At 47.1% G+C, this 13,350-nt stretch overlaps 1 protein-coding gene across 1 annotated transcript in view; it reads left to right on the top strand.

Annotated features, from left to right (window-relative positions):
• The first annotated feature begins 2,361 nt into the window (after positions 1-2,361).
• GPC4 (glypican 4) overlaps positions 2,362-13,350 on the top strand; it is a 106,471-nt gene continuing 95,482 nt past the window's right edge. Inside the window, exon 1 of the mRNA XM_058536775.1 lies at positions 2,362-3,035. Coding sequence (XP_058392758.1) covers positions 2,876-3,035 — 160 coding nt within the window. The 5' untranslated portion in view covers positions 2,362-2,875. The remainder of the gene's footprint in view (positions 3,036-13,350) is intronic.

Raw genomic sequence — 13,350 nt, 5'->3', positions numbered from 1 at the left:
TTGTGAATGTACTTAATGCCAGAGAATTGTACACTTTAAAATGGTAAATTTTATGTTTGTGTATTTTACCACAATAAAAAAAAGCCAAAAATAAAGTGCTATATGCGAGTTGATCATCGTGAGGAGTTGTCGATTCTTGCATTCTATGTGCAGCCCCCGATCCACTTTTTGGCGTTCAGATAATTTACAGAATAGGTGCATCTCCACTAAGGAGCCTCTTTGGAAGAGAAGAGCTGGAGTAGGGTTGGGAGGTGGGAAGGAGGAGCTGCAGGCCATCTGAAAAGGGAAGCTGGATGGTATTTGTTTCGTAGATTGCCAGTTGTTCACCCTGTTTGTATTTAAATGAAAGGAGGCTTTGAAGTGGGAGCCGCCTCTGAGCAGGGCTTGGGGTGCCTGCCTGGTGTGGTAAAGTTCAGACTTGTCCAGATCCGTTTCTAGCCAGAGGTTACTGTTTCTTGTGGAAAAGCCTCAAGTTTTGGTTAATAATACATGAACAGGAAGAGCCGGAGTAAATTGGGGGGCAAGGAATGAGTTTCCCCCCGGACGTGGTGTGAAAAGAAGCTTTCTGATTTGGGCCTCACGTTTTGGGAGTATCTTTTTCTTGCTATGGTCACTGGATTTCATTTTATTATTAATGCTGGTTGCATCTCAGATCATATTCTCTTTGGTAAAGAACATCTTTAAGTAAATGCATCAATCAATGAAAGTTAAAGGTGCTGGACTAAGCCCTAGCAATGCTTTGAGGACATGATGATTATCAGTTTCGAGAATACCTGGACTATTTAAAAGTCCCTCAAAAATGGCAGAAAATTCATTTGTTGTTGAATTTGCATATTTAGAAAAACTCCTCTCCTAGTTAGAGTTAAATGTTCTGCCAACCCACAGAAGTTCCACGTCCCACTTATAGATGGGTCGCAATTTGTCTGTTTATCCTGATGATCTCCAAGAGTTAATAAAATGTAGAAGAGTCTGCAGTGGGCATTCAAAACAACAGCTACGCTAGTTTCTATGGCTCCTCAGTAAAGGACGTCTCAACAAACCCTATGAGGGCGATAATTGTAGTGATGGTTCATATCTTCACCCTATGTAATTTTATGGGAATTGAGAGTCTTGCCAAATAATAAGTTCCAGCCCCTTTTATCTGCCCAGTTCCCAGCACACTCCCGAGGTGTCTGAGGCACTTCTCACCCTAACCTCTTAAAGCAGATTGTAACAATAACAACGGTAATGACAAGTTTCCAATCTGCACAGTTCCCTTCATTAAAGGAGCCCGGGGAGCTTCAAAAACACTCATTAATGGAATCTGACAAAGCTTGGAAGGTGGGAAGACTCGCCCATTTCCAGTTTTCTGGTGGCTAAGTAGAGTCTGGGTCCCAGGGAGGTGTCTCTCTCAAGAGGCTTGAGGGTGGAGGGGAATTGAGGGTCCTGGGCTACCATTATTCCATGTGATGGGGGAGTAAAGTTCCGGGTTCTGGACCGACCCCCCCTAGCTGCGTGCTATTAGCAAGTCACTTCCCTTCTCTGGGCCTCAGTTTCCCTACATGCAGGAGGGTTTGGGCCAGAAGGTCTCCAAGGGCAACCCTGACTTGGTCCCATCGCCTCGTGGTTGAGGGGTTTCTCCTGCTTCAGGGTTTGGTTAGAATGGAAGCTGAACCAGGCGGGGGAGGGGGTGTTGGAGGGGGAAAGCGGGGGAGGAGAAAGCCTGCTAGGGATCCGAATAAGTCGGCGCTCCATGAGCACCGTTTGCTGGGAAGCAGGTCTGAGGAGGCCAGGTGAGGCCCTAGAGGGCCAGCTGGGAATCCCAAGTCCCCATGGTGCCTGCAGCGAAACAATGCGAGTAATGCCAGCGCCTTCCCCTCCGAGCCCAGGAGCTGGCGGTTAGGAGCGTCCTCCGGGCTGCGGGACGGCAGTGGGGGAGCAGGTACTGAGGCGGGAGGGCTCTGCCCGGCTTAGGCCGGCGGGCAGCGGGTCAGGTGGCCGCGCGCAGAAGGCCTATAACTCGGACGTGGGCTTCAGGACAAGTTCCAAGGCGCTCGGTCCCCCAAGACTTGGGCCCTTCGCCCCAGAGAAGTTAGCCTTTCCTCCCCCGATGGGGGGCGGCGGGCAGGCTCCCCGCCTCCCCGGAGGAGGGGAGAAGGGAGGAGCCCAGCGGGGCGTGTCGCGCGAGGGAGCGCCCGCGCGCCCGGTGCGGCCCCCTAGGAAGTGGATTTGGCCGCTCCGGATCCAACCCCGCTTCCAGGTTTTCTCCCGTCCCGGCTCTGCGTGCTCCCGCCTGTCTCCTGCCCCCCCGCCGCCTCCCCCTGAGTGCCGCCCGCTGGGCCAAGTTTGTCGAGCGTCGCCGCGCACGCCGGCCAGTCAATCAGCCGCAGAGCTGAGGAGGGTACAGCCGCGCGGCCGAGGGCAGAGTGAGCGGAGTCTAGTCGAGCCGGGGGAGCGGAGCAGCGCCGGGCAGCCCCAGCAGCGCGCAGCGAGCGCCCGCCGCCGCCCACACCCTCCGCGGCCCCCGCGGCGCCTGCCACCTTCCCCTCCTTCCTCGCGCCCCTGTCCCGCCGGCCGGCCAGCTTGCCTCGTTCGCTGCCCCCGTGGAGCCCCGAGGTCACCGGCCCGGCCTCCGCTCCCTGGGGCCGCGCACCGCCTCCACGCCCTCCTCCTCGTCCTCTCCCGGCCGGGCGCCTGGCACCGGGGACCGTTGGCTGACGCTCGAGGCCCAGCTCCACTTTTCGCCCCGCGTCTCATCCTGCTGCTCTCCTCCTCCAACTCCAGCTCCCTCGCCCTCTCGCTCCACTCTCGAGCCCTCGACTCCGCGCCCCTCGGCCCACGCCCGCAACTTTCCGTCCGTCGCAAAGGTGGGAGCGCGTCCGCCCCGGCCCGCACCATGGCACGGTTCGGCTTGCCCGCGCTTCTCTGCACCCTGGCCGCGCTCAGCGCCGCGCTGCTGGCTGCCGAGCTCAAGTCGAAAAGTTGTTCGGAAGTGCGACGTCTCTACGTGTCCAAAGGTTTCGACAAGAACGATGCCCCTACGCACGAGATCAACGGTAGGTGGGAGCCCCCGGGAGGCGAGCGCAGAGACTGGCACCCCGGAGAAGGGGCCGCGGAACCCCTCTCGCCCCGCCGCCCCCCGCGCCGCACGCAGGTACCCAAGAGAGAAATGGGCAGGCGAGCGAGACAGGGAGCGCGAGAGTGAGCCCCCGCGCAGAACGTTCCCCGCGGACGCGGCGGCCCCTGGCGCGCTGCGAGTTGCCCGGTGCCACTCCCGCGCTCTGCTACCACCGCCCCCCTTCCCCCCCGCGGTCTGCCCGGTCCCAGGAAGCCCCAGAGGACTCTGGCCCGCAAAGTGCGTGTCACTGGCTCCCTCGCCTTTTCCGGGTTGAACTCCTTACTGGGCTCCCCGCTTTGTTGCGTGGGTGACGAGAGGCCGGGTGGGGGTGGGGGGTTGCCAGTGGGGTGGGGGAACCTTCTAGAGCTTGCCAGATTCCGGGGGACGCAAAACGTGGAACATGAATTGATGTTTCATTGATGTTCTTTAAAAACCCTCTCTCTGCCTCTCTTCCAACCGCTGACACGGATTAGGAATTTTAGTAGCTACAGCGGCTTTAGAAGTCGCCTTTAAAAAGCAAAACGACTCTCCACTCCTCCAAACCCTGACTTTTGGGAACTCTCCTGCTTTCCGGAAGGTGTTGGATGAGAAGGGTATTTTTTCCCCCCTTTTTTCTCACCTCATTTTAAGGGTTAATTGCACGTTCAATTACAAACCTTTGAAAGGACTGATTACAGGAAACCTGAATCTCGGTTTGGAGATGGTTATGCAAATGCAGACGGCTTAACCTGTGAAAGAGTTCACCGGATTTTGGTGCTGGCGGGTGCGTGGGGTATTTGTGAGAGCCCTTATTGCATCGTTGGGGAGGCAGCTTTCCGGCAGGCGCTCTTCGCTCCTCCCCTCGAGGCCGGCGGCGGTGGCCGGGCCGGTCCCCTCCAGGTCGCACTCTCCCGTTCGCAGAGGCCAACTGTTGCGCGCAGCCCCGCGGGCCGTGCTGGGGCCAGCGGCAGCGCAGGTAGCCCGTTCGCCCCGAGGGTTCAAAAAGAACCACGGATGGAGCTGGCTGGTGGCCAGCAAAACCTAACAGTGAAGTGAGCGATTCGAGCCCCGGGGGCCAAGCCTCCATTCCGAACCTTTCATGGAAGTGAGCGGAGCGCGCCTTTGCCTCGCGGTGTTGGTCACACGGGTGGGGCGGGCGGGGGGCCGGCAGCCAGCAAAGGAAATACTGTAATTTCAACCAGGCGCTTCCAAAGGCTTAGGAAGACTTGGGGGTCATTTTTTGGAAGGGCTATTAATAACCTTGGAGATTAAGTGCAGTCATTACATGTAAATTACAAAAGTAAATTGAGGGAAGTTGCTGGGCACTTTCTGACTGTAACCGGCATCTGTCTAGAAATAGAGCCGAAGAAATTGTTGGAGCAGCCTAGCAGCCCACTGCACCTTGGCAGTTACCAAATAACTCGCACACTACTGATTAGAGACTGTTTGCCCTTGAGCTGCCTGTCTTTTTGGGAGCTCAAGTATGTCCTCACAGCAGTACGATTTTATTGGTTGTAGAGCCCTGAAAAGCCCTCTTTCTTTCCCTCTCCCTCCTGCCCCGCCAGAAGAAGTGAAGTGAACCAGCAACCACTGAAGCTTGGGGGCTCCGCGGGTCAGACCTGCGGTCTTTGTGCCCTGCACGGTTTGGGCCTGGGCCCAGGGGAGATGATTGGCGTGAAGGTTACAGTTGTCATTCCCACATTTTGAAGGGATAGCTGCAGCGATGCCCTTAATGGGGATGTGACAAGTTTTCATCTTCTGCTCATGCAAACAATATGTGCCTTTGAGATGAACTAGAGGCATTCAGGGAGTAGGTTGTGAAATTGCCCTCCCCACTTTCTCCAACTTTACTGTGGCCAGGCTCACAATGGCGGGACATCTTCCCCAGCCAGCATCTCAGGAGAAAGGAAGTTTGAAGAGTGCTCAAGGACTGTGCTAGGTGTTCCCTTGGATTGCCATGGTTCCCAGAAAACACCTGAGGAATATTTTTGCATAAATGTCTATCTGGACATTTCCCCCCCAAAGATAGGAGAGTTATTAGTGACCAGCAGCAGGAAATGGAAGCTAATGTGCTCACACCCAAAACATTTTATTCTTTTTGTCTTGTCCTTCATCTCCCTCCCAGGGCTGCTGCTTTTATTTCCCCTTTTGAATGACCTACTGGACTGCATTCTCCTGAGGAACAAAGGAAGTGCCTTTTTAGCTGGAATCCTTGGAGGACCACCAAGGACTTTAGCTCATGCAGTGCAATTTCGCACCACTTTCAACAATAACAAAAATGCATGACTGAAGGGCTCAAAAATGTGGAGCGTTAGAGGCATTCATTGGAGTCTAGGACACTGTCACAACACAGACAGACCCAAGTAAATACCTTTAGACGGCCAGTATAGAAACAGGGGTAATCTTTACCATCACCCTGGCCTCTCCAGATGCATACATTAGCCTTGTCTTCCTTGGGCTACGCTCAGATAATTTTGGTCATTTTGGGAAGCATAGTCAATATATAGTGACTTGTATTCAGCCTGTGTCTGAATGAATTAATTGCCAGGCCCTTTCCCTGGTGGGAGGGATATACTTTTTTAAATGCAAAAAGTCCAGGATTGTTTTCCAGGCAAAGGGTCACAGGCTTAGCCCAAGTTGAAGGTTTTATTCCTGATGGCCTTGCACTTGCCTTCTAGAGGTTTGAACAGGCTTTAAGAATACTCTTCGTTCTTGAGGAGTCTCAGTCTTTTTAGATCATAATGAAGATAATTTGATGTGCTCTCAAGGGTGTCTGGGAGTACATCATGCTGACAGGGCTTCCAACTGAGGTCCTGCATTGCCTATCCGCTTGACCCCTATACTTATGAAATAATGGGTAGCCCAGATGCCCTGATCAAAAGGGATCTTTAACACAAAGGATAGGTTTTTGTTTAGCTTTCAATGGGCATATCATTTTGGAGTGCCTACTATGTGCAATATTCTGTGCTCAGCATTGTGGAGGCAGCAAGAAGGGCAGGAGGGGCCTCTGCCACCAGGACCTTTCCAGGTAGTAGATAAGCTGTGCGCACACATAATTGTAATACAACATGGTGTGTGATAAGTACCGTATGAGTGATACAACTGAGGAGAGAGGAGAGCCTAAGGAGTTCCAAGGGAGAAGGGCTTGGAGACTAGAGTGTGAACTAGGTAATGCTAGTTCACTAGTAAAAAAACAGTATTAATGATAATAAATTTAAAAATCTAACCGTTTTCATTGGGCCTCCCTGCATAAAGACAGGACAAAGGATATGCAACAATTGGCATTTTATTACTAATCTAATCTTTTCTGAAATTAAGAGTGAGGCAGTTGCTTAGAAACCTTCTTAAGCTTGCCAAAGGTCCCTTCGATAGTGACATTGAATGATACCAAGGAGAACTTGGTGTCATAGTTGTGATTTTGGAGTTTTTGTTTCCTGTTCCCATTTATGTTCAGGAGCAATGCATTTGCGAGCATGCATGCAGGTGCGTGCACACACACGTGCACATATGTGTACCTCAAAGGATTCTGGGAATTACATAAGCTATGTTAGGATTACATGGAAGAAAGTATATGTGTGTGTTGGAGAGGTAGGAATACTTTCTGATATTGAGTTGATTATTGTATGTAAGAGACACAGCATATAAGATTTGTATTCCCTCTTCCCCACTTAAAGTAGATGGGTTGGATTTTGCAGAGAACTGGTGATCTTCTATTCTGTTGGAATCATTAGTTTGGCTCCCTGTGTTTCAGTTGAGAAGAGGGTCTAATTAAGCCACAGGGCCAGTTGGTACAGCAATTGTCCCAAGTAGTGTAGGAACTATCTCCTGGACATGCTCAGAAAAGAACTTAGTAAAAGTTCTGGCTACTGCAGCTCAATCTCTAGTTAGAACATACAAATATAAAATGTTTGATTCAGCATAATTACTATTTTCCTTTTTTATTTGACTCACAGTGGGTTGCGTGCAATTTCGGGATTAGCTGGAGACTAGACTGAGGAATGAAAAAGGAAGGTTTTTGTTGCCTCTACAAGGGATACAGCATCAGTGTTAATCTAAATCAATTGGAAGTGAGTCTCTGGCTCCTCAGTAACATTAACTGTTTTGGCACTGAGGTGGTTCCCATATATGTTCACAAAAAATGCATTTTGTCTTCATGAAAAAAGCTACTGAATGCTTTCTCTGGGCCTGGTCCTAAACTGAGGGCTTTACGTGATTGTCTCATTTAAAGTCCACAACAAACATATGAAGTCAGAATTATTATTATCTTCATCATCCCCGTTTTATAGACAAGGAAACTGAGATTCAAAGGGATTTAGAAATATATTCACAGTCTCACAACTAGGGAATGGTAGAGGTGGGATTTGAACCCAGGTCTTATCTGACCCAGAGCATAGTCTCTGCTGTGTTGTACAGATAGTAAGACAAGAAAGTACCTTCCCAACTCCCAGAGAGGGCTGGTTTTAGAAATATAAGCTATGAGAGGACCATCAACTAACTAGTAAAAGACCATCATCACAGCACTATTCTGATGCTGTAGTTGAGAGGATCCAATCATGTCCTTTGCAGGTAAAGTGTTACACCTGGACATAGACAATCTAGTGTTAACAGTGGAAGGAATATAAATTGTATTTCCTGGGCCATGGGAAGCCGGTGATGGTTTCTGAGAAGAGGAATGTCATTAGTCAAGCTGTTTAAGGAAGGTAACTAGTGGCACTTGGAGTGAAAGGTTGGCAAGGCAAGGGGAATAAAGGCAGGGAGAGCTGTTAAGGGCCGTTTTAAATAGTTCTTGACTGGTCGACCTGACTCTCTTTTGTTACCCTCCCATTCCACCCTGAACATTGCCGGCTTCATTCCCTTACAGCAGTGCTTTGAATGGAGTTCGTCTACTTTGAGCTTTAGTGGCTCCAAGTATCTCAAATGATACTTTCATTTAGTCACTTCTGAACTCCCCAAGGTTATGTGCCCTCTTCCTCCTAATTCCTTGCTTGAATCAGATCCCTGGTCTTTGCACATAGCTGTCTTGTATTATAGTTACAGGTGCGTCTTCTCCCTTCAACCGTAAGCAACCTGAGGACAGAGATGACAGCTCCTGGTGTTTTGTGTGCCCAACAGTACCAAGTGTGATAGTTCAATGCAATGTGTTAACCAAGTAGGGGGATGACATAGACAATTCTGTCGCATTCTCTGCCAGGACACCAGTGCTATATATAATGGAATTATACTGCCTTGATGATAGATTGTCATCCCATGGTCTCTTGCTCTCCTGGGGATTTTTTGGATCTAAGCATTCTCAAGTGAAATAAATTTTGAGTAAATCTCCATGATATGTCAGTACAACTTGGAGAATGCTTTTATTCTTTTGGGGGAGTACTTGTCTTTACTGCTTCATTAATAACTGAGTGCTATAGGAATTTTTCAGAAAGATTCAGAATTCGCTTTTTCTTCCCGCTTCGAGATATACTTTAAGGAACAATTGAGACTTTCGTGATTAGGCAATTTAGAGCAAATTTAGAAGAGTAATTTAACACGTTAGATTCAGCATATAGAGTTGTTCGATGCACATCAGTTACCTTTTAAAAAAATAAAATCTTAAGTTTATTGTCTTTACGAAGCAAAAGAACACAAGCTTAAGGATATCAGAATATTTTATATAAGCAGACACACTAACATAGGAACAGGAAGAACTAAAGTTTTTAATTCCACTTGGTTAAACATCTGTTGCTTACTATAGAGAACATGCAAGTGCAGAAAATTCATGAAGCGATTCCATCCTGGAGGTAATTTGAAATATATTTAAGTTCTGATGCATTTAATTCAGCAATCTGGTAGGAGAGAAAAATCAAAGAGATCCATCAGCCAGGTATTCAACTTTTGAAAAAGAAACTCTAACAAATGTTAGAAATTAGGAAAAAAATTGAATGGAAGAGTTAAAAAAGTCAATAACCTCCAGGAAGGCTGGAAACTATGTAAAAACATCTTATTGGAAGCCCAGATAAATGTGTGCCAGACATCAAAAAGACCAGCTGCTTGGGGGAAGAAAAAAAAGAACCCGGCATGACTAACTGGCAGAGTAAAAGAGGCTGCTTCAGGGAAAAAGGCATCTTTCACAAAATGGAGAGTTTACGCCAGGAGAAGAGGGAAGTCCATGAGGTATGGCAGGGCAGGTACAAACTAGAAATTAAATGAGCTGAAAGAGAATTGGAGGTGAACCTTGCAAGGGATTTGAAAGGCGGCCCATGTGATGATAATGGTGAAAAGGGTGGGCTGAGTCCAGCCTATCAGAGGAAAAGCAATATGGCTGCTTTAAGGGGAAACCATGCTTGAGTAACCTCCCAGAGTTCTTTGAGAGAAAAGAAGCAAGTGGATACAGGGAAACAGACATCCTTGAGGTTTTCAAGAATTATGCAATGGGATTCCAAGGCAAAGAATATTCAGAAAATGCATTTACTTTGGGATAAGTGGGCATGTTGGTTTATTGAGGGGAGAAAATAATAGAGGGGAGAAACTCCACTGTCCTGGATGGGTTTTTTTGGAAAGACCAGTTCTAGCCTAGGTCTGTGACAAATTAGTTGTCTGATACCTTTGGTGAGGTTCTTTTTCTTTTGTCTGAAAAATGGGAGTGGGGGTGTTAGAATGCTGGGTTAGATCAGGGATTCTCAACCCTGGCTACACATTAGAACCACCTGGAGAGCTTTTAAAATCTAATGCCTTGGCACCACCCCAGACCAATTAAATCATACTTTCTGGCAGTGGGGCTAGGTCATGGTAATTTTTTAAAAGCTCCCAGTGGTTCTAATGAGCAGCCATGTTTGAGAACCACTGCCCTAGATGATCTCTGAGGTCCCTTGCATCTCTAGATCCTATGATTCTAAATTGTCTAGTGAAGTTCATCACAAAGTGTTGTCTCAGAAGAGAGCTTTAAGTTAGACTCAGTGCATGCTTGTTTTAATTTTGGCTAACTTGAATTTAAGAGGAAGGTCTGTTAAACTTGGAAAAATATTTTTTTTTTTTGGTGAGGAGATCAGCCCTGTGCTAACATCTGCCAATCCTCCTCTTTTTTTGCTGAGGAAGACGGCCCTGGGCTAACATCTGTGCCCATCTTCCTCCACTTTATATGGGACGCCGCCACAGCATGGCTTGCCAAGCAGTGCGTCGGTGCGCGCCCGGGATCCGAACCAGCGAACCCCGGGCCGCCGCAGCGGAGCGCGCGCACTTAACCGCTTGCGCCACCGGGCCAGCCCCGGAAAAATATTTTTTAATCAAGATGCAAGTATATGCCATAACCAGTGATGCTTTGCTGAGAGTAGAGAGGTAAGATGAGGACGTTGAGAGTACTTTGGAGAGAATTAGAAAGGAATCCAGCCTTGTTGTCATTTATTGATTAAGTGTCAGTGTGCTAGGTGATATTTCTTCCCTCTCTCTATTGGTAAAATTAAAAAAAAATCTTTATCCCTTACTTTAATGTTCTTTTTGTCATGTGTTTATTCTCTTCAAGTATCTTATCAAGAAATAGAAGTACAGTAAATCCCTAGGCTTCTGGCCTGCACAGCTATCCAGAACACAGCTGGGAATGTGGAAGTAAGCAGAAAAGCTAAATGATAGAAACAGCTGTCATAAAGCCCATGCATTCTACCTAGAGAAAAGGCCTTCTGAAATTTATCATCGGCAATCATTGATTGAATAGCTTTCCTATGAAGAGCAGAATGCTAGGTGTTGGGAATTCAAAGAGGTTTAAAACAGAAATCAAGCTTTTGAGGCGCTTACACTCCAATTATGAGTAGATAGGATTTAAACGTGAGATGCTTTGGTTATCTGGCTTCCCAGTCCAGGGCTGATTAGAAGTAGCAAGTGGTGCTGGTTGGGGAGTAGAGAGGTCAGAGGAAGGGATGGCTTTAGAGGCAGGCAAGACTTGACATCTGGGAGAAGTGAGAGATGACAGTGTGAAACAGGGTGAGGAGGCCAGAAGCTGAACAGTAGACCCAGCACTTGCTGATCTTGGCAGTTGGAGACCTTTTAGGATGGGGTGAATGCCCAGAGGCATCTCTGTAACCCTTGAGGGCACTAGTATATTTCAGGGCAGTAATTTGGAATATTCTGATTTAAAAGTTCAGAAAGTATATTTTAGAAAGAGTGTATTAAAAATACAGAAATTGGGGGCCGGCCCAGTGGCGCAAGCGGTTAAGTGCGCGCGCTCCGCTGCGGCGGCCCGGGGTTCGCCGGTTCGGATCCCGGGCGCGCACCGACGCACTGCTTGGCAAGCCATTCTGTGGCGGCGTCCCATATAAAGTGGAGGAAGATGGGCACGGATGTTAGCCCAGGGCCAGTCTTCCTCAGCCAAAAAAGAGGAGGATTGGCAGATGTTAGCACAGGGATGATCTCCTCACACACACACACACACACACACAAAAATACAGAAATTGCACTTGAAAAAGAGGAAAATATGGGGTTGGGGGCAGGCGAAATAGATGAAGGGGTTAAGGGGTACAAACTTCCAGTTATAAAATAAATAAGTCATGGGAATGTAATGTATAGCTTAGGAATATAGTCAATAATATTGTAATAACTTTGGTGACAGATGGTAACTAGACTTGTGATCATTTTGTAATGTATATAAATATCGAATCACTATGACATACACCTAAAACTAATAGGACATTGTATGTCAGCTATTCTTCAATTAAAAAAGAAAGAGAGAAAATTTCAGTTAACTTACACATTCACGTTTTCAGAGCACCTAGCTTCCCAACAGTGCTGCTTCAGTAAGGAGTCAATTCTGTGTGTCACTTTGTCTTTTTCTTAAAAAAATAGGTTAAAGACTATATATTATTAATTCAGTGGTTTATGGACTTCAGAGCTTTGGGTTAGTGATTTTGTGCCTCTGCACCTCCTCTTCTAAGCCCTCGAGAACATCCAAGTTAGATTTGGTTTCTAATACTGTTAGTGCCTGCTGTGCTCAGCTTGGGAAACTGACATTCTGACCTGAAGCCACAAAGGCAAGAGTTGGTTTTTAGTTAGAGGTGACAGGTTCAAATATTTGAATACTGGTTTTCCTTTTAAACATTTACCAAACTAAGTAAATGTATAGTCATAATTAAAGAAACACTAGAAGTTAAGGATGGGAGTGCTGTATTAAGAATGAGGACACATTTGATGGTCCTTATCTCTGACCATGTGACTATTTGAACCTTAAAAAAGAAGCCCTTCTTGTCCGATCATGCCTGATCTGAGAGACCATGTATCTCCGGTTTCTGTCACACTGCATGGCACATGATAGGTGTGCAAGAAATGTTTGTCGTTCAAAAATAAGTTCAAGCATGATTTTTGACTTTTGTATTCTTTCTAGGAATGAATATTTTATTCATCCCTTTTTAATTCAATTAATTCATTTTAAGCTACTTAATTTATTTTAAAATTTCTAACATATTCAGTCCTAGATGCCTAAGTAAGAAAGGGAAAAAGTAAGAAGAAATATATATATATTAGATATTTTTAACCTAGAATGTAGTGTTATTTCGTGGCTTGCTTGGAGGTGGGAGCTGAGTATTTCATGTGGTTTGTTTTAATCCTGATAGGCAAATGATTGCTTCTTATGTTGTCTATTCCAGCCATTAACAGGAACTCAGCTGTACCTGCAGAGGTGCTTTTAGAAAAGAGAGGCTACCTTTGTTCCTGTTTCTTGCTGCGGGCTTTCTACCAGGTGCTCCCTTCCCTCTTCTTCCTCTGGAAGCTCAGGTTGGGCCCCTGGCAGGATTGCTGTCTTTGTCTAGTCTAGCTCAAGGTCACCTGCTCTCCACTTCATCCCAGCCATTCTTTTCATGCCAGTCCTTTCTTCTCACAGCTACTTTGTCAGTTGGCATTCACCAGCCTCTTCAAACCTGGCTTCTTTCTTATATGTTGGGCTTCTGTCTACTTGAGCAGACTGGAAGTGGTTTCTTTTGGACTGCAGAGGTTTCCTTAGCTCTCCAAACCCTTGAACGTCAGCATCCCAGCAAGCATTAAGCCACAGAATGTTTTTCCCTTCAGTTATTGTTGCTATTTCACCACAGGGTTTGTCTCCATTGAGTTTTCAGTCTGGTGTTTGGTTAGAGATGAAAACAAAGCTCTGTGTCCTTGCAAACTGCAGTGTAAAGCATGTGGTTAACAGTTACTACTTGCAATGGTCCAGTCTAAGTGGGAGTATCATTTTTCTTGGCAGTCACTTCACAGAAAGGCCTGTTTCTTTCATGCCAGAATAAGCAGTCATTACATTCCTTACAATTTATAGTCAAATTATT

The sequence above is a fragment of the Diceros bicornis genome, chromosome X (genome assembly GCF_020826845.1).
Source record: "Diceros bicornis minor isolate mBicDic1 chromosome X, mDicBic1.mat.cur, whole genome shotgun sequence".
In the NCBI taxonomy this organism is placed as follows: Eukaryota; Metazoa; Chordata; class Mammalia; order Perissodactyla; family Rhinocerotidae; genus Diceros; species Diceros bicornis.
Note: the sequence above shows the minus strand (reverse complement) of the source record. Positions and strands in the feature narration are given on the sequence as shown.